Consider the following 26016-nt stretch of genomic DNA (forward strand, 5'->3'; position numbering starts at 1 on the left):
AACCAAGTAATTGGGGTGGGGGGGGGGTTTGATTTGTTTCTTCCACCAACTTATAAGAGGTTTTCTGATCTTACCAATTGGCTGCAATGAAATAAAGAGTGAAAATGTATAGGGGTCTGCATACTTCCCATACCCACTGCAGTTAGCTCCACCCATGCCAAAATGTGTGAAACCAAGTAATTGGGGGGGGGGTTGATTTGTTTCTTCCACCAACTTTTAGGTTAAAAAACAATTCTGTATTGTTGTATTTCTTTGGGTATACAAATCATGGGGATATAATTGGTACATTTCCACTTATTACTAAAGTTATTCTATATTCTATAGAAAACATGAAGAGGTGCCAGTAATGGTAATCAGCACTGTAAAATATCAGGCTCTGGTGGTGGTAGAGGGATAGCTTTATTTCTTAAAAAAAGACATTATCAGCATTCCCGGCAAAGCAAAGCATACGCTTTATGACTCCAAATACCCTCCATGAGAAAAACAGTAACACTATTCAAGACTAAATTAGCTGCAAGTACTTAGCTGGATCATATGAGTAGGGCTTCTAGATTTGTAAACAAAGTAGAATAAATGTACAAATGATGTTCAAATATAGTATGCAAGTATGAAGCTTGGTTAAAGTTTCTGAACCCTTATGTAGTATGTGGCATTAATGCGGCAGCCATTCTGTTTAGTATCTTCTTCATTGCAATTTCGACTTCTTTATTTCTCAGACTGTAAATAAAAGGATTCAGTAGCGGGGTAATAATTGTGTACATGATGTTCACCAACTTGTCTTCATCCTTACCATAACTTGATTTTGGTCTCAAATACATAAAAAAGACAGAACCATAGAAAATGGTGACAACTATTAAGTGAGAAGTACAAGTGGAAAATGCTTTTTTCCTTCCAGAGGTTGAATGAATGTTCAAAATGGTTGAGATAATTTTAACATAAGAGATAATTGTTAATATAAGGGACCCAACTGCCATCCCACCCCCCAAAATAAAAACAATAATCTCATTAAGGAAAGTGTCCTTACAGGCCAGTTTCAGTAACACAGGAATGTCACAAAAGAAACTGTTAAGTTTATGAGAGCCACAATAAGGCAAAGTAAATGTAAATGTAGTGTGAAGTAAAGCATTTGTTGCCCCAATGGCCCATGATCCTACTATGAGCTGAATGCAGGCTATTTTCCTCATAATGACAGTATATAGCAATGGATGACATATAGCATTATATCGATCATAAGCCATGGCTGCAAGAATGTAGAACTCAGTCCCTGCCAACAATAGGACACAATACAATTGAGCTGCACAACCATAGAATGATATGCTTTTATTCTCTGACAGGAAGTTTGCCAACATTTTTGGAACCGTAGTTGAAATGTAAAACATTTCTAGAAAGGAAAAGTTAGAAAGAAAGAAATACATTGGATTCTGAAGATTTGGGCTTAATTTATAGGCAACAATTATGGATAAATTCCCAATCAATGTGATTATATACATGAGAAAAAATAAAACAAATAGTAAAAGTTTAAGTTGTGGCTTCTCGGTAAGATCCACTAGTGTAAAGTCTGTGTTTAGAGTCTGATTGACAGTGGACATTGTAAATTCTTTGGTCTGTGGAGAAAACATTAGACAATATGAAAATCATTTTTGCACCTTCATTGTTCATAATGATGTTTTCATATAAAAAAATTATTCATCAACTGTTTGTGGAACACAATGAAGATGTTTATCAAATGGAAGATCAGTAAAGGACAAATAAAAATCAGCTTCATGGCACCTTTACATCCTAAGTATTACTAATGTATTGCTAATGTTGTGGTGCCATTAGACACATTCATATGTCTTCAGAGTCTTCCTAAGTGCTGTCTTGGTATCATAAGGTTTTGTTATCAAAGGAAAGTTGTCACCACGATTCACCTACTCAAAGTAACTGCTTTGTTATGTAGGGCTATGCCCACACATGTCACCCATACCTTTTTTTTTATTATAATCAAGCCACTCCAGCCAAAAGATAGCCAGGGCTCCGGCTTTACAGCAATAACAACCCCATGCCTACAAAACCACATCCTTCTCTGATCTTTCTCCCTTCAAATATGTCAATCCTGGATCCAGCGAGATGTAGAACTAGAGCCCTGTAGTGCTACACCAAAGAACTGGAGCCTAAATTGTACATTTCTAGAGTTAGTTTTGTCATGGAAGTAGCAGCAGTCCAAATAAAGGCTTAGGAAGCATGTATGAGCATAGCCCTATATAACATAGCAGTTTATTTGGCAAGGTAATCATGGTGACGGATTCCCTTTCAAAAGAATCAAAATGCAGTGAAACCTCTCATGTGGAACATCTTTATAAAGAGACTATCCATACCTCCCTCCACCCATAGACTGATTTTCAATTGGATGCTTGTTCAAAAAAAGGCTAATTTTATATAAATGCTAATGAATAAACTAGGTGGGTGTATGATGGGGATGAAATGTTCACAGAAAAAAAAATATATATAATATATATATATATATATATGTAATTGCCCCACAACAATTGTCACATTCCCAGAATCTTGAAAATTGATAACCCCCGATCACATTAAAAAACAAACTAACTAACCAGCTTATTTTATGCCATACAAACCTGTCATAGAAAATAAAGAAATGTGAAAGCTAAGGAGTCATGTGTCACCTATTGTGCAGCACCTTAACTATAATACACTAGACACTGGCTTTATATATGTTTTATCGGGCACCTGGGATTCTAAAAGTTTCACTGTCCTTAACTCATACAATGTTAATAATTACTGAATAACAAACTCATAAAAATACACAAATGCCCTTTAATTACCCTAATGACAAGAAAGTTACATTTAGAATGTGATACAAGCTGTATTGAAGTTTTGTAATACAGTTTAAAAAATGTAATTTACAATTTTACACATTGAGTGGTGCTATGGTTATGTTATATGTTCCCCCGCCAAAATCATTGTGCATTATCTTTTTAAATATTGCATAAAGCTGTTTAACGTGTTGACATTTAGCTTTCTGTGAGCTTTTTTATGGTTCAATAGAAAGGTTATTAAAAAACTGAGTGGCAAATAAGAGTAACAATAATATTAATAATAGAAACAAAAGTTCAAGTACCAAGTGACCTACATGACGGCCAGAATGTTCAGGACGCAGCCCCATAGAGCACTCATGAGAAAAGACTTATAACGCGAGTGTAAGCACACTAGGTACCTTTATAGTAAGAGGAGGAAACCGGGGTAGGTTGGTACTGGGGTAAGGATGGAGGAGAGAAGGGGAGGGTGGTAAAAAGGAAAGGGGGGGGTCCCCCTGGCTCTGCGGAGTCGTTGTGAAAAAATTTCTAGTTAGGTGCAATATGAGAAGTGCCCCAGGCATCAGGGGACACCAGAGAGCCAGTTGTTGAGCGAGTCTGAGTTCCTCCACTGGGTCCATTTAGACAAAGTGAAGAAATAAGCCTGCAGTTGGCGTCCGATGCCCGCAGCTCTTCCATGTGACAGATACTTCCTTCCAGTCTACTTCCTCGACCCACATCAGTCAGGTAGAGGGGGGGGGTTGTAGACTTCCAGAGTCTGGAAATCACCAACCTGAGGGCTACTAAAAAGTGTCTCAGGATGCTCTTCTTAATGTCGCGGATGCGACCTGGGAGCATTGAGAGTACTGCCCCGCATATGTTCCTGTATAGGTCCCAGACGGCAGACCAGATGGAGGCTATTACTTTGCAGTCCCACCACCAGACATGGAGAATGGTTCCCGGGGAAGAATGGCAGTGCTAGCAAATTGGTGATACAGATGGGAACATGCTGTGGAGGCACACCAGGGTCCTATACCAGCGTGTTAGAATTTTGTAATTAGTTTCTTGTATTTTGCCAGATATTGACATTTTGTGGGTCAGGACCAGGGATTTCTCCCAAGATTCCTTGGCAAAATTCTCCCTTAGTTCCTCTTCTCAGGCCTTCATGTACGACAAAGGGAGGTCCTCGGTATTGGTGTCAGATAGCAACCTGTACAGGAAAGACACACCATGTGGGGGCACTATTTGTTTAGAACATAGATTCTCAAATGTGGTCAGATCTCTGAAGAAACACTCCGTGGTAGTCAGGGAAGACTTGTAGGTAGTGTAGCCAAGCCCCTGGGTAACTCCCTTTCTCACCTAGTAGTTCAGTGAGGGGGCGTATACCTGCATCAGAGATAAGGTTGGTAATTTTCCGGTGTCTCCCGTCTATAAGTTCCAAGAGTGGGGATGATGTAAGCACCTGAGGGAGGCCAGGGAACTCCTTGGCAGGTGATAGGGGGCCGGGGATATTAACTGTCTTGGATTTAGTTGCGAACTTACCCCAAGCTTTTAAGACCCCAGACATTAAAAGGGAGACCTGTAATAACTCCCAGTTGGATTTAGGGGGTAACCAGAACAACCCAGCGAGATCACCGAATTTAGGGAAGCCACTTTCTATACCAACCCATAGTTTAGTCTTTATTCTGTGAGGCAATATCGAGGGCCAACTTGCTAATAGATGCTCTATAGTAACGAGTGAAGTCTGGGAAGCCTGCCCCCCCATCCTCTTTATGTCTGGTCAAGATGCTGTGTTTTAACCTGGGAGAGGAGTCCTTCCAGATGAACTTAGTGGCTTGTTTACATAGGCGTTGTGGGAAAGATCGCGGTAGATCTAGTGGGACCGTCTGGAATAAATATAGGATTTTTGGTAGCGAATCCATTTTTAGAGAATATATTCTGCCAAACCACGAAAGCGATAGGGAGCTCCAGGACTTGAGATCCATTTCTAGTGTTCTTAGAAAGGGGGCATAGTTAAGATTGAATAGGCGGTTAGTGTCTGATGGAATTTGTACTCCCAGATATTTTATATTTCCCCTAGCCCAGGAGAAGGGTAGGGAATAGCGTAGTGTGGAAACCACTGTCTCGGGGAGAGAGATGTTAAGGATGTCCGATTTTTGTGTATTAACTTTAAAGTTGCTAACTTTGCTGTACTCCTCAAATTCTTTCAGGATATTGCGGAAGCTGTCGAGTGGGTCGGTGACATACATAAGTAAGTCGTCAGCAAAAAGCGACAACTTGTGGGATCTACCCCCAATCCTAACCCCCCCGATCACAGGGTTTCTCTTTAGGGTGCTCGCTAGGGGTTCCATGACCAAAGTGTAGAGAAAAGGTGATAGAGGGCACCCCTAGCGGGTGCCGTTGCAAATGGGGAAGGAGGCTGACAGGGAACCATTCACTCTGACACTAGCGGATGGACCTTGGTAAAGGGCCTTAATCATCTCCCTTGTGCGACGTCCCAAACCCATCCCCCTAAGCATGGCCTCCAGGAACCGCCCTATCAAAGGCCGACTTGGTCTGGGTGGATGAGGCCGGGGATGAGATGGGAGAGATGGGTGGCGATAATTTTGGCTTACATTTTGACGTTGATATCAATTAGCGAAATAGGCCTTTAATTGCTGCAGAGTTTATGATCCTTACCATGTTTTGGAATTACCGAGATATGGGCTCTCAGTGTTTTGGGGGAGAAGGAGCAGCTGTAGGAAATGGAGTTAAAGAAATCTGTTAAAATCGGGGCTAGTATCTCGCCAAAGACTTTATAGAACCTGGGGGTAAACCCGTCCGGTCCCAGGCTTTTTCCAACTTTGAGATCTTTTATCACAAACAAGGTCTCCTCCTCAGTGAAGTCACTGTCTAGAGAAGAGGCGGATTCGGAGGGGATCTTTTTGTGTGGGTGTTTGTCTAGGTAGGAGGAGATCGCACAGTTAGAAGAGGCCGATGGATTTGAGTCGGGGTTTGGATCTAGGCTATAAAGGGCCACATAGTAATTCTTAAACTTCTGTAGTATCCCCAAAGGGGAATTAATAGTGTCACCCTGGGGGGAGTTAATAGAGACGATCAGGGGTTGTAAGGATCGCGGGTGGAGCGCTTTGGCTAGGAGCTTTCCGCATATGTCGCCGTATTCATAATAATCTTTCTTTATTTTGTCTCTGAAGCAGAGACTACTTTGTTCTAGAATTTGGCGACGAATGGCGGAAATTTCAGCCTGGGTGGTATCTAGAGGGGAAGTCTTATTTGAGGATTCTTTTGCACCTAGTTCCGAGAACAGGGAGAGCAGTTTGGCAGAATTTTCCCTCTTAAGGCGTGCTCCGTGTGATATTAAAGTGCACCTAATATTTCCCTTTAATGTCTCCCATAGGACTGGGGGGGGGGGGGGGGGTAACTGGGTTGATGCGTAGTCTATCAGGAACTTAGCTATTGCATCCCATACTGCCGTTGCATCGTTAAGGAGATTGTCATTGAGTCGCCAAGAGTACTCTTTCGAGCGTCTACCTATGCTCCCCAACCAACCATAGACTGGAGCGTGGTCGGACCATAAGATGCTATCGATGGAGCTCTTAGGGCCTCTGTCTAGCAGAGAGTGGGAGACAAATAAGTAATCCAGTCTACTATAACTATTATGGGAGTAGGAGTGATGGCTGTAATCCCTGACACCGGGGTGTAGAACCCTCCATATATCTATCAGTTTTAGTTTTAGCATAGTGTGCCTTAGCCTGCGGATCGCAGAGTGTGATTCCGAGGACCTACCTGTGGATGAGTCAAGCGAGGGTTCAAATGGGATGTTAAAGTCGCCTCCTGGGATTATTGCCAATCCTTCAGCGAAGTCGGTTAGTCTCCTCAGTATCTGCATGCCGAAATGGACCTGCCTCTGGTTTGGGAAGTAAACATTAGCGAAGGTGAGAATGTTACCAAGGAAATCTACTTTGAGAAAAAGAAATCTGCCCTCCGGGTCAATATCCGTTTTCGGTACCTTGGGCTGGTGGGACTTGTGGAAAGCAATAGATACCCCGCATATTTTTTGTGAAGGGTGAGGACAATGATACCAAGTTGGATAGTATTTACTAACACATCGTGGGACTTTGTCAGCTTTAAAATGGGTCTCTGTAGAGGATCTGACTTCGCTTTTCGGGTTTGTTGAGACAAACAGAATGTACAGAATGTTGGAACCATCTTGTGTGTGTGGATGGGACATACAGTCTAATGAGCGACCCGCGGAGTGCAGAGAGCCAGGAGGGTGGAAAGGGTGGGGAGGGTTGAGAGGGGGGAGGGGGAGGAAGGAGTACACAGAATAAAACATGATCATATACAGCCTGGGAGCCAAAGGGGATCCAGTCAAACTAAGCAACGGCTATAAGAGCCTTATGTGGCGACTAGCACCACCACCCTAGTTGGGGAAAGCGCAGAGGATGGTGGAGCAGAGCTCCCGGCCCCGCTACCAAAAAAGGGGTGACCTAAAAGAGGTCACTACTACGGGACGTCCAAATAAGAAAGTATATCTGGATATTAGCTAGAATCTAAGGAACATAGATTATTAAGACATATAACAAATAACCATTAACTACGAAGTATACTCATGATAGGCACGCAAGTCCTTCAAGAGGTCCGCTGTTCAGGTGCCAGAGAAGAAATCGGCTGACTTGCTTGTGCTTTTCCGAGCAGGGGTTATCCATTTCTCTCTCAGAGGTGGCACCGGAGCTGAGTCTGGAATTTATATTAGCGGCAATTCAAAGGTACCTAGGAATTTGGGCAAGTCACCTAGGGATCTGAAGAAGGCTAATTTACCATTTTTCTTGGCTATGAGCTGAAAGGGATAGCCCCAGCGATAGGGAATGTCCTTTGCTTTCAATTCTGTCATTAGTGGTCTCAATGTCTTCCGTAGTTGAAGAGTTTGTCTCGCCTGGTCAGGGAGCACAACCACTTTGGAACCCCGAAAAGAAATCACATTTAGATCCCTTGCTCTGCGAAGGATGGTTTCTTTCTCTATGTAAAAGTGGATTCGGCAAATAATATCTCGAGATCGATTTGGGTCAGATGGTTTGGGACCGAGAGTGCGGTGTATGCGGTCAATTTCAGTCGGAGAGGAAGATGGATTGCCTGTTAATTCTGTGAAGAACGCCTGGTCCCATTCCTCCAATTGGGATGGTTCTACTGACTCATTCACCCCTCTGATTCTCAGATTGTTTCAGCGGTGCCGGTTCTCGATGTCTTCTAAGTGAGATAGGATGCCAGAGATGTGGGCTGCATGTTCCTGCAGTACTTGTGAGTGAGAATCTAGCTGTTCCAGTATTTTCTCCTGGACTGCTTCAGACTCTGCCACCTTGTGGCCAATATGCAATTTCTTGCTTTAAGCCAGCAATGTCCCTCTTATGTGATTCCTCTAGCCCCCAGTGATTTTCAACCAGTGTGCCGTGGCACACTAGTGTGCCGCGACACATGGTCAGGTGTGCCGCAGGGAAAGTTCCCCAAACTATGGTGCCCCCTGTGTTTTGTTTCCCGGCAATGCGCAGCGATGCGCAGTCACGGCTTCTTACAATGTAGGAGACGTATATAATAACACATGCGCAAACTTTGAACCTTGCATGACAAAATGATGTCACCGAGGCCGGTGCATCATCCTGAGAGCGGAGAGACTCTTGCATTTGCCCACCGCCAAGGTAATGCCCACCAATAATGCTGACTATATGAGCTTTTGCCTGAGTATATGCAGAATACTCAGCATATGAGCTGGTACTTTTAGTACTCCAGCAGTATACTGCATATAACAATGATTAATTGTGTTTATCGAAACGTGCCCAGGTTTCACACTAGAATCTATATTATTAACTATATGTATAATATGACTGTTTTAGTGTCATTTTGTGCTATTTTGGTTGGTGGTGTGACCCAGGATTTTCTAAGTATAAAAAGTGTGCTGCGGCTCAAAAAAGGTTGAAAATCATTGCTCTAGCCTTTGCAAAAGCCCATACATTTCAAGCGCAGTGGGAATAGCTCTAATATGAGCCTTCCAGTCCCAGTCATCTTCAGATGCTGCACAGGTAGGAGATGGGGCGTCTCTGGAGGCTTTTGGGGTGCGAGGGAGCACTCTATGTGCAGAAGAAGGCCACGTGGTGGGGGAGCGTGAGGAGGAAGAGCCGGAGCCAGTATCGGGACCCCTCGGTGGCAGGGGGAGAAAATGCATCCGCAGAGTGGTTTTGCGGGAACCCCTCTGATGTGTTGGGGGGTTTTACTGGTGATGCCCGGTCCTGGTCTGCGGGAGCAGCAGCCGCGGAGGGTGTTGCTAGCAGTCAGCCCCAAATCCCTGATGACGCCAGTTCGGCGAAACATGTCGGGTGGGCATGGTTGAGCGGCACGTTTGAATTTTAATATAGCAGCAGACAATTCATAGGATAGGTTAATGAACTGTGTATAAATCTAGTGAGGGTTAACTAGAATCATTGAGGAGCCTGAAATAAGGCAACCCTCTATATAGGAATAGGCTAAGTGGTCTCCATGAACAATACGTTCACTACAGTGACATATGGTATCTTTCAGTGAGAACTGATCAATCTCCCTATAGGAAGATATTATACTATAGCCCTAATGGAGCATCTTAGTAGAATCCTACTCCATTGACCCTTCCTCTATTGCCTGTCTGTCGATTTTAAAGAGTGTTTTGTTCTCTACAAATTCTTAATTTAAAATTAATAAAAGTTGAGTTGGTAGCTAAAGGGTATTTGTGGTCGCTGGCTGTGCGACTTTTTGGAGTTTAAATTGTATAAAAAAAAAGAGCATGTCCTATTTTATCTTGTATTTGCGTCCGTACGTCCCCTTAGAACTCAATGGGAATGTACAAAATACGGGTTGCATACGTGCTGCATACATGCTAGCAAAACTCATAGTTGGTCCAGAATGTGTCTCTGTTATGCTGTCGAACTAAAAAGAAAAAAAGACCATGGAGCACATTTAAGTCTGAACTATGTCTAAGAAATGTTGCCTTTCTAGGAATGATTTCCCACATAGACTAATTAACCATCTGGGGAGAACTGAAGAAACATCGCCACCTACAGACACATACCAGAAAAATAGGATTATAACAGGGAAAGAAAGGTTACATATAAACTTCTACTTCAATGAAGTATTGGTTCATACAAATACAATGAATACAAGAATAGATATAAATCTAGATATGAACCTAATATAAAATAGATATAATAGACATAAACCTACTGCATCCCTCCTACAATGAGTACACGTTATGTTAATTTTATATTATTCTGTCGATAAAGACAACTATCTTATCTTTTTTTGTATTTTATTATCAAGCTAACATGTGTCAATATAATAAAATCAGGTCCTATTTCAGATTCAGTCCTGAAGGTTTTCGGGTGTTTAGTATGAAAATCCAATACGATTCTCGTGCGCTTCACATTTCCGCAGATTTTGACTTACAAACAGATTAGGGGAGAATCTTGTACCTAAAGTAGGTGAAATAAATCTCACTTCTGTGGACATTATTTTATGTACCTCTAGATTCTAGTTTAAAATAGGTAAATGACACCTTATTATATTTTTAATCTTAGAGAATGTATTACTGTACACTATTGAGAAGTAAACAGGGGGATCTTTACTACCTGTCAAACGCAGTGCATCCTCTTGATTTCTATACACTAGTAGGTCTGCTCTATTTAACGCTTTTATATGTTTCTCAGCAGAATCTAAGATGTGCCTTTTATATTGTCTGCCATTCAGTCTCTTCTTCAATTTGCTCCCCTTCAAATTCTACGTCATCTGCACAGTTTCTCCTAATTCTTGTCATTTCCCCAAATGGTATATTATTCACTACATGACTTTGGTGGCAAGAAGATGCTAGGAGTACCGAGTTCCCTGACACCTCCTTTCTGTATGGTGACACTATAATTTTGTTTTCTGTGCCTCTTAAAACGATGTCTAGTTTGGGATCCCCCAAACTGATGGGTAAATTTTAAATTCATGTGGTTAGCATTGAGGTGCTGAATGGAAAGATTAAAATTATCCTCTGTATCACCCCAAATCCACACCAAATCATCTATATATCTTCCCATCCATTGGTTGGAACGCCTGAATGGGTTATTGAATGAGAAGATATATAGCTTTTCAAACTGGGTCATATAGATATTTGCAAGGGAGGGGGAAAAGTTAGTCCCCATGGGCACCCCCTCCACTTGCAAATAAAATTGGCCATCAAACATAACAAAACAAAAATATTATTTTGTAAAGGTAACTCAAGAAAAACTCTTTTAATTCAGCCGAATACTGCTAAACTCGCCCAGATGTTTTTTCAAAAACCAAATTCCCAAATTGTGTAGAATGGAGGATTATAAAGCCACAACATCACATGTGGCTAAAGAATAAGTATTCCTCCATTCCACTACTTCCAAAATCTTAAGGACATGCTTAGTGTCCCTAAGGAATGCCGGAGAGGCCCTTACAAGTGGCTGGAGTGAGACTGGTTTTTAAGGGTCAATTGACTCATGGGCAGGTGTGGGCAATTTTTTAATTATGTCATTCTCAATTAAGAAAATAAAAGGCCGGGAGTTGATGTGAGGTATGGTGCTTGTATTTGGAAGATTTTGCTGGGAAGAAAATATGCACCCAAAGGAGCTCTTCACACAGGTAAATCCAACTATTCTAAAGTTGTGCCTTCGGAAAAGAAAAGAAAGAAGGTGCTATAATGTACAGTTTGGTACATGCTGAGAAAGAAAGAAAGCACTGATGAACTCACCAGACCTGAACAACCAATGGAAGACAACAGTGGTGTATGAGCAGAATAATTTCTGTGGTGAAGAAAACCCCTTCACAACAGCCAACCGAGTGAACAACACTCTCCAGGATGTATGTGTATCAATAGCATATCATTAAGAGAAAACAACATGAAAATAAATACAGAGGGTGAAAGCCACAAGAATAAAAAAGCTACATCAAACTTTGCTGAAAAATAAAAACTGAAAGAACATTCTGTGAACATATGATACCAAGATCAACCTCTACCAGGATGGAACAGCTCATGCTCCAAAGTATACCACATCATCTGTAAAACACGCAGAGGTATGGCTGCCAGTGTCACTGGGTTACTAGTGTTTACTGATAATGTGACACAGGACAGAAGCAGCCGGATAAATTCTGAAGTATTTTGATATTTTGATACATACTAGGACGCAAGGATCGTAAGTTTGGCTTTGTATGTCTATTTTTTTTGGAGGGGAATGGAGGGATTTCCTGACTTTTCCTTAATAATAAATGTGATGTTTGGTCTTTATTGAATTTGGGAGTTTTTAAAACAAAAGCCTCAAAAACTCCAAAATATTCTCCAAAGGTTGCAATCAGCTAATTTCTGCACCTGGGTATAGGCAGCTGCAGATTTGTGACTTTTTAAAAATGTTGCAACTTTTCCATCTGGATTCAGGTGATAACGCAAAGAAAACTGCTGAAAACTAGACAACTATGAATAGAGACTGAAGGCACACATAAGCACATGTGCCATAAAAAGTAAAAAAAATTATGTGTGCACAAATGCTGCCAAACTTATTGGTCAGTGTTTCATATTACAGATGGATAATGACCCAAAACATAAAGCCAAACAAGACCAGGAGTTTATTAAAGCAAAGAAGTGGAATATTTTTGAATAGCCAAGTCAGTCAAGGCCTGGCAAACCATTAAAACTTCAGGTAGTCATTGCCAACAAATGGTTTTCAACCAAATATTAGAAAAGAACATTTTATTTATAGTTATTTATTTGTCCAATTACATGTCAACCCCTGAAATTAAGGGATTGTATTTAAGAACTGCTTTAGTTCCTCATAATTTTAATTATTTTTACATGACACTGAATTAAATCTGAAAGTCTAAAATTAAACTGCATGTATATTGTTTAAAATTGTATAAAATTCTTTGTGGTAATGTACTGAACCAAAATATTAAAAAGTTTATTTCTTGCCATGACTGCAGTAACACAAAAAAATCCAAAATAATGAATCGCTGCTTTTTCCCAAAAATTACACCTTTCTCCATACACCAAACTATAACAAGTTATGAGCATCAGAATGAGATAAAACATAAGATGAAGCACACTTTTAAAAAAAAAAATATTGTTGCAAAACAAAAACTATTAAAAAAAAATCTGGTATCTTTTTGACCATACTGAACTGAAAAAATTAAACTGGGAAATTGCATGGAATATTAAATGCTGACAATTTAATATAAGAACTATTTGTCTTCATGTTTGGCACAAAAAGGGATTGTCGAACAGTTGTCTCCTACCGCTTCGAGTAGGTAGGACAATTAGGAAGGGAAAGCTCAGAAGGGGGTTTAGTCGTTGGGCTAACAGTCTTTTGTCTGCCTGTTCCCATACCCTTCATAACTTATTGCATATCTAAGTACAACCGAAAGTGAAACTGTGAATGCCTCATTAGGTGAGTTATGGATAAGGTCTTTATTATATTTTCTGTTTTTATTCTTGTACATCATAACTTTTAACATATAGCCAAAGTAAATTTTTCACGAATAATCTTTCTGGCTGCATCCTTAACATCACTATTCCTTAGACTGTATATAAAAGGGTTTAACAGGGGTGCAATCACTGTATACATGATTGCAACTAACCGGTCGTGTTCCATAATGTAATTCGATCTGGGTTTTAGATATATAAAAATTCCAGACCCATAAAAAATTGTCACCACGGTGAAGTGGGATACACAAGTTGAAAAGGCTTTCATGCGTCTAGAGTTAGAACGGATCTTTGATATGGTGTAGATGATGTTGACATAAGAGATCATGGTTAACAGTAAAGATCCCATAGTTACTAAGCCTCCAATAACAAAAGTTGCAAGTTCATTGATCCAGGTATCAGTGTATGCTAAATTAAGTAATGGTGGGATATCACAAAAAAAATAATTGATCATATTTGAACCGCAAAAAGGCAACGTAAATGTAAGAGTAGTATGAATATTAGCGTTTATCACACCAATAACCCATGACCAAAAAATAAACTTAATACAAGATACTTTATTCATGATAATGTTGTATTGTAGTGGTTGACATATAGCATTATAGCGATCATATGCCATAGCTGCCAGAATGTAACACTCTGTGCTACCAAATAACATAAGAAAGTACAACTGCACAACACACCCATAGAACGAGATCGTCTTATGTTCTGAAAGAAAGTTCAACAACATGTTCGGCACTGTGGTAGAAATGTAACAAATATCAAGAAAAGAAAAGTTGGCTAGAAAAAAATACATAGGAGTTCGTAGATTTGAGCTACATTTGTATGTGAAAATAATGCACAAATTTCCAAGTACAGCGATAACATAAATGGAGAGGAACATCACAAAAAGTACAACTTGCAGACTTGGAATATCAGAAAGTGCCACAAGAGTAAACACCGATGGTGTCGTACAGTTTTCCAAAATCATGAATAAATCGTTAGAAAGATAAACAAAAATTTTAAAAAATGAAGATCTTTTAAGGATTGTCTAGAGGTAAATAAATTCTTGCTTTGGCTACTTTTATCCAAAAATTGGAATATCACTAAAACAACAACAGAATATAATCAGACAGTCAAGAATTCTGAACACTGTAGGCGCCTTACAGGTTTGGAAGATTTATGTTTCATCAGTATAAGAAAAAATCCAATTAAAAAAGTTGTAATATATAAAACACTTCATCCAAAAATGCTCCACCTGTTCACAGTTTATCTGTGTTATACTGAATTGTAACACCGCCCTATCCGCTTCAATAGAGCTAAGCTGCAATACCTGACACAACCTATAGACCTATTTGGTCTATATTGTACAACCCTTTCCATTCTAGGAGCCAGATATGACAAAGATTAGATGTGGTACAATTCTATAAAAAGTGATCAGTCTTCAAAATGGTAGCATGGAAAACATCATCAAAAGTCACACAAAATGCCACAGCTTCAAACACTGAAATATGAAAAAGTTATTAACGCCAGAAGATGGCAAAATGAAGACCTATTTTATTGTACCGGAGGTTTTAATTTTTGTAAATGTGTGAAAACATTATAAAACTTATATATATTTGGTATGCCAGTGATTGTACCAACCCAAAGAATAAAGTAGAAATTAATTTTTTCACCAATTTCACTGCATTCTGAATTTTTTTCCCAGTACACAGCATGGATTGCATTATGAATTGCAATTTGTTACGCAGAAAACAAACCTTTACACAGCTCTTTACATGGAAAAATAAAATAAAGTTATGGATTTTTGTAGTTGGGGAGTGAAAAATGAAAATGCAAAAATGAAAAAGGGCCTGCGCAACTGCGCAAAAAAACTGCAAAACAATGACAAAAACTGTCTAAAAACTATGATCAATGTCCGCTGATGTTTTCATTGCTACCATTTTGGAGACTGTAAGGCCTTTTGATCAATTTTTATAAAATTTTTTATATGTTGCATATTGCTTACTGCAAACCTTTTTGCTAAGAATGATACTGTATTGAAGGGGGTGGCATACGGCATTATAAGCCATAGCTGCAAGCATGTAGCACTCTGCTCCCCCCAAAAGTAGAAACCAATACATCTGCATCACACACCCATAAAAAGAGGACGTGTAGCTAAAAATGTTGAGAGCATCTTGGGAACTGTAGAAGTGATATAACATGTTTCTAAAAGGAAAAGTTGGCAAGGAAAAAATACATAGGAGTCTGTAAATTAGAACTGAATCGTATCACAAAAATAATGGCCAAATTAGCTAAAACAGTAGTAATATAGATATATAAAAACAATACAAACAGTAAACATTGAATCTCTGGATCATCTGACTAGAATAAATTCATCAATCCTGGTGAGGTTTTTTCTTTTCAGGTCATTTTTTATTTCTGCAGAAAAAGAAACAAAATAGACAAAAATATGTTGCACTACTGGTACTTTCTACATGTAAATCTCTCTGAACATGTTCATTTTATGGACCTACTAATATTTAATAAACAACAAATAAAACGGTTATAAAAAATAGATTATTGGGATGTCACACAGTGGCTGGAACAGAGCAGTCCCCCCCCACCCTTGGGAAACTGCTCCTCCATGTGTCCTTTTCAATATATGAAAACACTCATCACTTGGCTTAGCGATGCCACCCTGCTCCTCTACAGCCAATCCCGAGTGAGGGGAGTTATTCATATATTTGAAAAGGACACATGGAGGAGCAGTTTCCCAAGGGTGGGGGGAAACTGCTCCTCTACAGCCACTCCCAGGTGACGAGTGCCTAGTCACACAGCAGATGCTAATGAATGGTACAATATAACATATCTTTTTTTTCTGTAATACCTATTTTTTTTTATACAAAAACACTTTGGCAGTGTATGTACTATGCTCTGTGGGGTCTCCTGGTGACAGGTTCCCTTTAAAGGAAATCAACCATGCAAAAAACAGCAAAAAAATCAACAAATACTACGCTGGTCTTGACACATCGGGATCACCTAGAAAACAAACAAGCAAGATGTCTGCCACTCTGGGCTACTAATTATGCACGCCCCCGTAGCTCCCTCACCCATTCACGAGAAGCGTGAAATCCCGGCATGTCAAGACTAGCAATGGACAGTGCCAGGATGAAGAGGATTGGTGAAGGTATTTGTAGGTTTTTTTTATGCATGGTTGTTTTCCTTTAAATGTATTTATTCAGATTTTCTTTTTTGTGAGGTGTAAAGAAAATGTTAAGTGCTTTTGCAAAGTTTTGCAATGCAGATGACATGGCACATAAATATGAAGGTACTCTGGTTAGACCACGATTTTATGTTTTGACCTAAATGCCAAATCCAATGCTCCGAGGAAAGCAAACACTACAAATCATCCTAAAGCAGGGGTCAGGAACCTTTTTGGCTGAGAGAGCCATTAACATCACATATTTTAAAATATATTTCTGTGAGAGCCATACAATATGCACATGGCTCCCAGTAGATAAGTAGCCACGGCACATGTCCCCCAGTAGATAGGTAGCCCCAGTAGGTACCCCAATAGACAGGTAGCCACATCACATGACCTCCACTAAATAAATAGCCCTAGCACAAGCCCCCAAGTAGATAGATAGCCACAGAACATGCATCCCAGTACATTGGTAATCACGGCACATGCCCCCAGTGGATAGGTAGCACCATCACATGCCTGCTAGTAAATAGCTAGCCACAGCACATGCCCCCCATTAGATAGGTAGTCATAGCACATTCCCTCAGTAGATAATTGGCCATTCCACATGAACCCCCAGTAGATAGGTAGTCACAGCACATGCTCCCCAGTAGTTAGGTTGTCACAGCACATGCCCCCAGGCCCCAGTAGATAGGTAGCTCCAGCACATGCTACCAGGAGATAGGTAGTCAGAGGAAAAAAAGGGAATACTCACCTTTCTGCTCTCCCTTCTTCTCGCTTCTCATCACTCCCACGCTCTTCTCTATGACCCAGGCCCCACTGCTATCAATGCTAAGGCAATGGCACCTGGGTCATAAGGAACAGTGGATGCTGCTCTACTCTGACACAGGCGCTGTCACCTAAGACTGGTGCGGCGATGGCACTTGGTCACACAAAGGAAGCAGGCAGTGGTAACATTCCTGCCTGCATCCAGTGATCATCGCAGTGTGTGTCTTAGATTTGTCTGAGAGCCAGATGCTCCCATCAAAAGAGCCACATATGGCTCCCGGGCCATAGGTTCCCTACCCCTGTCCTAAAGCATGGTGGTGGCAGCAGCATCATGTTTTATAGCATGCTTTGCTTCAGGAGGGACTGGGAGCTGATTAGAGTAGGTAGGAAAATGGATGCAGCTAAATACTGCAGAAAAAACTTGTTAGGAACTGCTAAATGGTCGGAATATTCATCTGTTAGATAGGCCGAGACCTGTTGGCTAAGTCCAGACCCAAATGCCATTGAAAAACTGTGGCTTGATTTAAAAATTGCTGTTCACAAACATCCAATTGTACGGAGAAATAGCCTAACAGACCTGCAGCTATCACTGCAGCTAAAAGTAGTCCTACAAGGCATTGACTTAATTTTCAGTATATGATGACACCTTTATCAGTTTTTTAAATTCCAGAAATGTTCAACCACATGTTTCATTCCTTTACAGCAGTACAATTTGTATTAAAGGGAACCAGTCATCACATTTTTCACAAATACAGCTAGTGGCAGGTTCCCATAGATTCCTAGTAACTGGCACTCTTCTTTTAGCTAAAAACTGTTCCCCTCAGATTCCCATATATTCAACTGTTAATGTGGTCTTGGCCTCCTCGGGCTGAATCTAGCAGCTCCACCCCATGAATTCTCTGCATGCAGTATTCTCATGTGACCAGGGTGACAGGTTCTTCAACATTCTAACAGCAGCAAACTGTACACCAAGAATACATCTCATAAAATCACAGAATATCATATGACATGAAATATCTACTCCTTTCCTGCTTTGTGGACGTCTATGCAGGCTGCTGTTTTTTTATATGGTCAGATATGTGAGTGTGGAGGTAAAGGACTTGTGATGATGTCACCCTGATAACATAACATAAGGCCACACCCCTCGACTAAAGATACCAATATACCAGGCAAGTTTATAAATCTGATTTTATGGGGATCTGAGGGAAACAATTTTTAGCTTAAGGAAGGGGGTCAGATAGTTACTAGGGCTCTATAGGAACCTGCCACTAGCTGTATTTGTGAAAAATGTGATTCCCTTTAACTCCTAATTGCATGCACCTTCTAACAGTGGGGATAAATAAGCCAATGACACCCTAACAGAAATTCTTAATTATATTGGCACCTGGAATAAGTGGGTGTATGCAAAGATCCTGCATTTACATGTATAGTTCCTGCAGGTGGTGATAGGAGTTGCCCTGCAACCTTAAAGGGGTTGTCCGAGTTTTGAAAAAAAACTCGGACAACCCCTTTAATCAGTGCAATGAGGGCTGCATGTGAGTCTCTAAGCTTAGTGGCATTGCAGAACTAACACATTTCTCCTTCTCCGATATAAATGAGAATGTACATAGACTATTCCTGCTGGTCATGTAAGATCTAAGAACTTTATCTCTTGCTAAGAACTCAGTTGTGAAAGTGTTCTTTAACTGCTATTTCCGTATACCTGAAAAATCTTCTATCATCTTATAACTAAACCGTGCATAGCGTATATGTGGATTATTAGTTTAGGGGGAGCCTTTGGAGGTAACTGAGCTTTTGTAAACATAAATCACATTTCAAATATGTATAGAATCTAAAAATTAATAAATATGAAAACTTTTTTAAAAAACACATAAATAGAGACATACCATAAAATTCCTGAAATATAATGCTTCTCTATCAAATTCAATAAACAAAGAAGTCATTTGGTTCTGATGATTTTACATATTAGCAACAATTAAAAAAAAGATAAAGGAAAAAAAAGATTTTGAACAGACTGTGATGTCCATATTTGATGTGGTTTTCCACTGATGGCCATGTTCAAACAAAAAAGTAAATGTAGCACAGACAGGTCTCTGCAAATACTTGTGTATATTGTCAGATGAGGGATGTATCCATATGAATGAGGTTGATCATTGTATTATATGTAGTATACAGAAATACACCAGGGTTTAATTATTCTGCTAAGAAATGGAACACACGAGACTTAAAGGAAATTATTTACAATTGTCTAGAATAATTGATGCTTGCAAAACTGTTAACATTATGGATTAATTATTTTTCAAGGCTTGGTAAAGATCTCTGCAAAAAATATGAAAATAAGTATTGAAGAACATGATATATATATATATATATATATATATATGTATATATATATATATATATATATCTATCTATCTATACACACATATAAATACAGGTATATTTATAATTCTGTCTTAATATGTATATTTTTTTTACCATGTTTTTACTTTGGTTTTTAACCCGTAGCCGCAAGTACATGTAACTGTACGTCAGGGGTAGAAGTAAGTTGCTTATACAGGCACAGAACCTGACGGACTTCAACTTTAACCCCTTACTGACGTGTGACATATTAGTACATCACACATGGCCTGCGGGTATAGAGAGGGTATGGAGAGGGCTCACGGATATATTGCAATAGCTATAGACTGAGAGAGGATGCCCATGGGGGAAAATGGGGTTTATAGTACAAAGATGTGGGAACACAGAGATTAATAGTTCTTAGAAGTGGGGGCATTGGCGTGTTAGAATTCATAGCCATAAGGGGATGCAGGATTATACTATAAAGACATAGTTTTGCCCTTATACAAATCGCTGGTCAGACCACACATGGAATATTGTGTACAGTTTTGGGCACCAGTGTATATAAAGGATATAGTAGAGCTGGAACGGGTGCAGAGGAGAGCAACCAGGATTATTAGGGGAATGGGGGGATTAGAATACACTGACAGATTACAAAATTTGGGATTATTCAGTTTAGAAAAAGACGACTGAGGGGAGACCTCATTACAATGTACAAATACCTGAACGGACAGTACAAGGATCCCTCCAAAGATCTTTTTATAACTAGGCCTGAGACCAGGACAAGGGGGCATCCTCTACGCCTGGAGGAGAGGCGATTCTACCATCAACATAGACAAAGGTTCTTTACTGTAAGAACAGTGAGACTCTCTGCCGCAGGAGGTTGTTATGGCGGACTCAGAGCAGATTTGCAGTTTACAAACACATATGGGATATGGGAGAAAATGGGTATAAAACTTTGTGGAGCTTTTCATTATTTAATTCATTGTGAATGTTTATTTTTTGAACCAAAATTAATGTATTGTCCAAAAAAATTACAATTTGTAAATTCCACCTCCATTTCGTTTAAACCCCTGTAATACATCTAAAGGGTTAACAAACTTCTTAAAGTTGGTCTCTCATACTTTGAGGGGTGTAGTTTCTATAATGGGGTCATTTATGGGGTTTTACTATTATTTAGACCTCTCAAAGTCACTTAAAGCTGAGCAGGTTCCTATAAATAAAGGGACCTCTGTGTCGCTGGCAGAAGAATGGGAGCTACTGTGCAAGCATAGAAGAATGAAAATGTAAAAACAAAAAAGGGCCTGGTTGTTAAGGGGTTAAATTGGGATAAAAGCTTAGTGCTTTGTGGGGAAAATGCTGAAACATATAATTTTAATAAACATTCAAATATTTAGACAAACCTTCAATTTAGAATGACATTACTAAATTAAGATGATCAGAAACTGTGATTTTCTTGGAGGAGAGGGGGGGGGGACTTGGGAGCATGTACCTGTAGCATCACAGATGTAAAAGAGCAGTACCCTGTTAAAATCAAAGGGGTGTTCATGTATTTATACGAATGGTTGGATCCTTCATAGAAGTAGTTTTTTCATATCTACTTTCTCCGCTCTGGTAACTGAAGAGGCTGGATATTATAATATTTGTCTATAGAATTTCTAAAACGATAAAAACAAACTATAAATGTTACCAATCCGTAAAATGAAGATTATCTATCAGTAAACACTATGACATACAATACAAGCAGAGAGGATATGTGCTTTGTATACAAGAATGGCAATTGAAAAATATAGGAGCTCCAACCTGCTCTCAATAATAAAGCGTATATGTCCGTGCAAGATCCTATATCTGTGAAAGCTTGTCTGCCTGCTCCCTTCATCCTTTTTATATATGTATGTTTTTCCTTTAACGAAATCTAATAAATTACAGTAAGTAATGAACACCTTTTATGGACATTGTAAGGTCAATTTACATTCTTGGTAGAATGAAGTCATTACTTGAGTAATTTTACATTTTAAAACTGCGCTCAAGTATTTTTTATGTCGCATAGAGGTAATTTTTCATTTCGGAAGCAAAAACCTATGTTTTCAGGAATTAAAAGTCAAGTTTGTTTCAAGTGTACCTGTTCAGAACAGGTGCATTTTTACAACTTTTTGTGTGCAAAATTGTGATAGATGCCATGCAAACATCGTTATAGCAGCCACTCACTATGTCAGATAAGGTTCAGACACTCAAAACCACTAAGTGCCGGACTTTTGCTTGCACCCAAAAAAGTCACAAATTAGAGCCAAATTTACTAACTGCGCAAAAAAACTTTGCAAAAAAATGGCAAACTATGATCAATGTCCCTTGATGTTTTCATTGCTAGGCCTTTTAATCAATGTTCATAAAAATTTTTATATGTTGCAAAATGGCGGAAAAATGGTGTTACGGACATTTGGGCAATATTGCATTGCAGGGTTAAACATGGGGAATAACTGTTATTATATAAAGATGGATTGGACATTTTAGGACGTGGTGTTACCTAACATGTTTATGATTTTTACAGTTTATATTTATATAAATTCTAGAGGTAGGGGGGTGATTTTAATTTAAATTTTTTACATTTATTTTTTACTATTTTTCAGACCCCCTTGGTTACTCTAACCCTAGGTTGTCTGATTGATCCTACCATATACTGCCATACAGGGATTTTACTACTCATTTGTTAGAATGTGCAACAGGTACAGCGTAACAAATTATAAAACAACAAATGCCCAACCATCCCTATCACAGCGCCTAGGCACCAAAAAAACATTCACAATGTATAAATTATCAGTTCTTTATTTCAACAACAGTCTCAAAAAACATAATATTTGTCATTGTAACAAATGCCCAGAAATCATACAGATTTCCGTTCCCCAGGGAGAGCCAATCTAAGCCAATATGGCAGTGCACACACGCCGCCGGCTTTTCACTGCCCTCAGCAAAGAGAGTTAAAACCCGTTACCAGTGTTACTTAGTTATTGTAAAGTGCGAACATGGCAATTTGAAGGGGTATTCACACAAAGACAAGTTTCTTAAATGTACTCAGGTTAACACACATTCTCTAATTCACTGTTATTAACAAAAATACAGCATTTCACAGATATAAGTCTAACCTGTCTCTATCATTCCTGGTGTACACGATTCCAGTTACCCCTAGACACAACCCTGTAACTTCTGACTTAGGGTTGGGGCAGCCATCTTTCATTTCTGTGTGACGTTGTGCAGCTGAGGTTTCTGTCTCTCTCTCTGCTCCCTGCACTCTAGCCCTGCCCCCCTGCAGTCCAGGACAGAGCTCTAATACTGATACACAGACCCTGGGGGACATTTACATAGTGTCGGTGTCTGCACTGGCCTGGTTACCGACTTGCTCTCGGGAAGGAGATACATATTTAATATTGTTGTGCTGCAGAGATACATTTCAGGCACCAAAACCATTTTCTGTCCCTGGGACCAAAATCTGTCCCGCACTACAGAAATTTGTTTAGCAGACGGAGAACAGGCTGACCACCCTGCCCTGCAGTGGATCAATGTCCGCTGCAGCAATGCAATAGTGGCTGATCTTGTCCGACAGCTCGTGCAGTTGGGAATTAAATGCCAGAAGGACAGACAGCAGACATCATAATGAGGTGAGTGTTTTTCTGGGTAAACTAGTGTAAGTTGAGTGCAGTAGCACAGTTTTGTGTCCCTGTTAGACTAAATTTCTTTTGGTCTACTTTCTTCCAGTTTACAGCACTCAAAAATGGCTCTGACACATATTAATTGTGAGTTTACACTCTGCTAAAGCCAGGCCCCTTTTCAGAGTCAGAGCAGGCAGAAAAAGTAATTCTTTCTGGTGCCGCCAGCTAATAAATAGGTTGGAAAGCAGAACTTGGGGTGAGAGCTATACAAAATGTCCCCCACTGTGTTCCTCCCCGCAGCAGTGTGAGGAGTGTAAAGCTACAGACAGATATGTTCTTTATCTGGGAAAGGGGAGGAAGGCACAACAGATCTAGTGTGTTGTGGAATAGCAAAGATGTAGGAGAGCTAACTGTGTCATTGTGTGTAATAGGTATCTCATGAATCTCATCATCTCTGATCTGTCTAATCTCTCTTTCTATGTGTCAGATACTAGTACAATGTTCAGAGGCTAAATGTAAATGTATATTAACATGTACCCTGATACTCTAACCACATTGTCAGCACATAGAACTAGATGGATCATAATTTGTCTGCTTAGAGAGTCCCTGACCACACCCTGGAATTTTACACTGACCATCACTGAGTGATAGGAACTAAAACAGCAATAAAACTGAGTAAAATTGTGAAGTAAAGGGTTAACCCCTTTAAATAAATGAAAACCCATTAAAGAAGTAAATTATTGCCCCTTGTTCTGTCCTGACTTTTAATCATTTCACCATCCTGAGGACACCAATAGAATAGAAAGAAGGAGGAGACATTAGGAATAGTATTAAATCTTTCCTCTGCGTTTCCCTGAACAGGAAGAATTGTAGGGTACAGGGCTGGAGCTCCAATGATAATCCAGCTCTGTCCACAGCTTCCCACTCCTCCTGTAGCCCCAGGCAGCCAAGGACCTGTCACTTTAAAAAAGCACTAGTGGCATGTCCTGGAAAACTTTAGACTGCAGAAGGGGGCCTCAAGATTTTTCTGGTGCTGGGGTGACTGACTATAGTATAGTCTTGCCACCACCATGCTTCAGGAGTATTGCTTGCATTAGGTTTAATTTAACAGGAGAATCTTAAACCAGACAGTCTTATGCTGCACCAGCTTTATCAGTCTAATACCAGTCCAAAAGTCCATTCAGTATTTCTGAGCCGTTATCGTTTGATGTATCAGATGTAAACAAACATGGCCGCCGGTGCAGCGCTGGACTCAGCTTCCGGCGGGACCTGACAACTTTCTGGCTCGCATTCACAATGCTGTGAATAGGGACGGATAGGCGTGCCCGGCCACGGCCGGCCGGAAGCTGAATCCAGCGCTGCTCCGGTGGCCATGTTTGTTTACATGGGGGCTAATACCAGTCCAAAAGTCCATTTAGTATTTCTGAGCCGTTATCGTTTGATGTATCAGTCTCCTGACTGCAATCTTTACATTTTCATTTCTAAATGTGTATATGAATGGATTCAGTAGTGGGGCAATAATTGTATACATCACAGCGATTAACCGGTCTTGATCCATGGAGTAGCTTGATTTTGGTCGAAAATACATGAATATTCCAGAACCAAAGAATATGGTTACAACAGTGAAGTGGGATACACAAGTAGAGAAAGCCTTCCTCCTGCTCGTGTTTGACTTCATATTGGCAATAGTAGATATGATCTTTATGTAAGAGATCATGGTAAGTATGAAAGATCCTACAATAACTGAGCCACTGATCACAAAGATGACAACTTCATTGAACCAGGTATCAAAACATGCCAGTTTTAATAAAGGGGGAATATCACAGAAAAAATGATCAATTTTATTGATGCAGAAAGGCAATGTAAATGTAAGTACAGTGTGAATAAGAGCATTGACGGCCCCAATGACCCATGAGCCACATATAAGCTTAATGCAAACCTTCTTGCTGAGAATGATACTGTATTGAAGGGGATGGCATATGGCATTATAACGGTCATAAGCCATAGCTGCAAGCATGTAACACTCTGCTCCCCCCAAAAGTAGAAACCAATACATCTGCATCACACACCCATAAAAAGAGATGGTTTTACGTGTAGCTAAAAATGTTGAGAGCGTCTTGGGAACTGTAGAAGTGATATAACATGTTTCTAAAAAGGAGAAGTTGGCAAGGAAAAAATACATAGGAGTCTGTAAATTAGAACTGAATCGTATCACAAAAATAATGGCCAAATTAGCTAAAACAGTAGTAATATAGATACATAAAAACAATACAAACAGTAAACATTGAATATCCGGATCATCTGACAGACCGACTAGAATAAATTCATCAATCCTGGTGAGGTTTTTTCTTTTTAGGTCATTTTTTATTTCTGCAGAAAAGGAAACAAAATAGACAAAAATATGTTGCACTACTGGTACTTTCTACATGTAAATCTCTCTGAATATGTTCATTTTATGGACAAATTAATATTTAATAAACAACAAATAAAGCGGTTATAAAAAATAGATTATTGAGATGTTACACAGGTGCACGGCTCGTTATATCCATGGTCATGTGATGTCACACAGGTGCACGCCTCTTTAGTGTCACAGAGAGCAATCAGAGCTGTGTTATATAACAAGCTATAAGAGATTGTCCCACGTATTCAGGTTTTTGACTGGATTTTCTTACATATATAAAGTTAAACCACAAATGCCCGCCCTTTAGTCAAGAATAAAATTTGTAGTTATTATTCATTCATATACTGTAAGTGTGTTACTCAGTTATGTTGCAATAGTTTGTAGGATAAGGGACTTGTGGTTGT

At 39.7% G+C, this 26016-nt stretch overlaps 3 protein-coding genes across 3 annotated transcripts; all 3 read right to left on the reverse strand.

Moving 5' to 3' along the window:
* Positions 1–635: 635 nt before the first annotated feature.
* Positions 636–6684, reverse strand: LOC140065918 (olfactory receptor 5I1-like). Its single transcript, XM_072113476.1, has 3 exons — positions 6582–6684; positions 5491–6086; positions 636–1604 (listed from the first exon to the last, which is right to left on the reverse strand). The coding sequence occupies exons 1-3, from the start codon at positions 6682–6684 to the stop codon at positions 636–638; spliced, it is 1668 nt and encodes a 555-aa protein (XP_071969577.1).
* Positions 6685–13321: 6637 nt separating this feature from the next.
* On the reverse strand, positions 13322–14266 carry LOC140065919 (olfactory receptor 5AR1-like). Its single transcript, XM_072113477.1, has one exon. The coding sequence runs from the start codon at positions 14264–14266 to the stop codon at positions 13322–13324; it is 945 nt and encodes a 314-aa protein (XP_071969578.1).
* A 10359-nt stretch (positions 14267–24625) lies between these two features.
* LOC140065920 (olfactory receptor 5V1-like) lies at positions 24626–25404 on the reverse strand. The gene has a single exon (XM_072113478.1). The coding sequence runs from the start codon at positions 25391–25393 to the stop codon at positions 24626–24628; it is 768 nt and encodes a 255-aa protein (XP_071969579.1). The 5' UTR covers positions 25394–25404.
* Between the last annotated feature and the right edge of the window lie 612 nt (positions 25405–26016).

Source organism: Engystomops pustulosus, chromosome 6 (assembly GCF_040894005.1).
Source record: "Engystomops pustulosus chromosome 6, aEngPut4.maternal, whole genome shotgun sequence".
In the NCBI taxonomy this organism is placed as follows: Eukaryota; Metazoa; Chordata; class Amphibia; order Anura; family Leptodactylidae; genus Engystomops; species Engystomops pustulosus.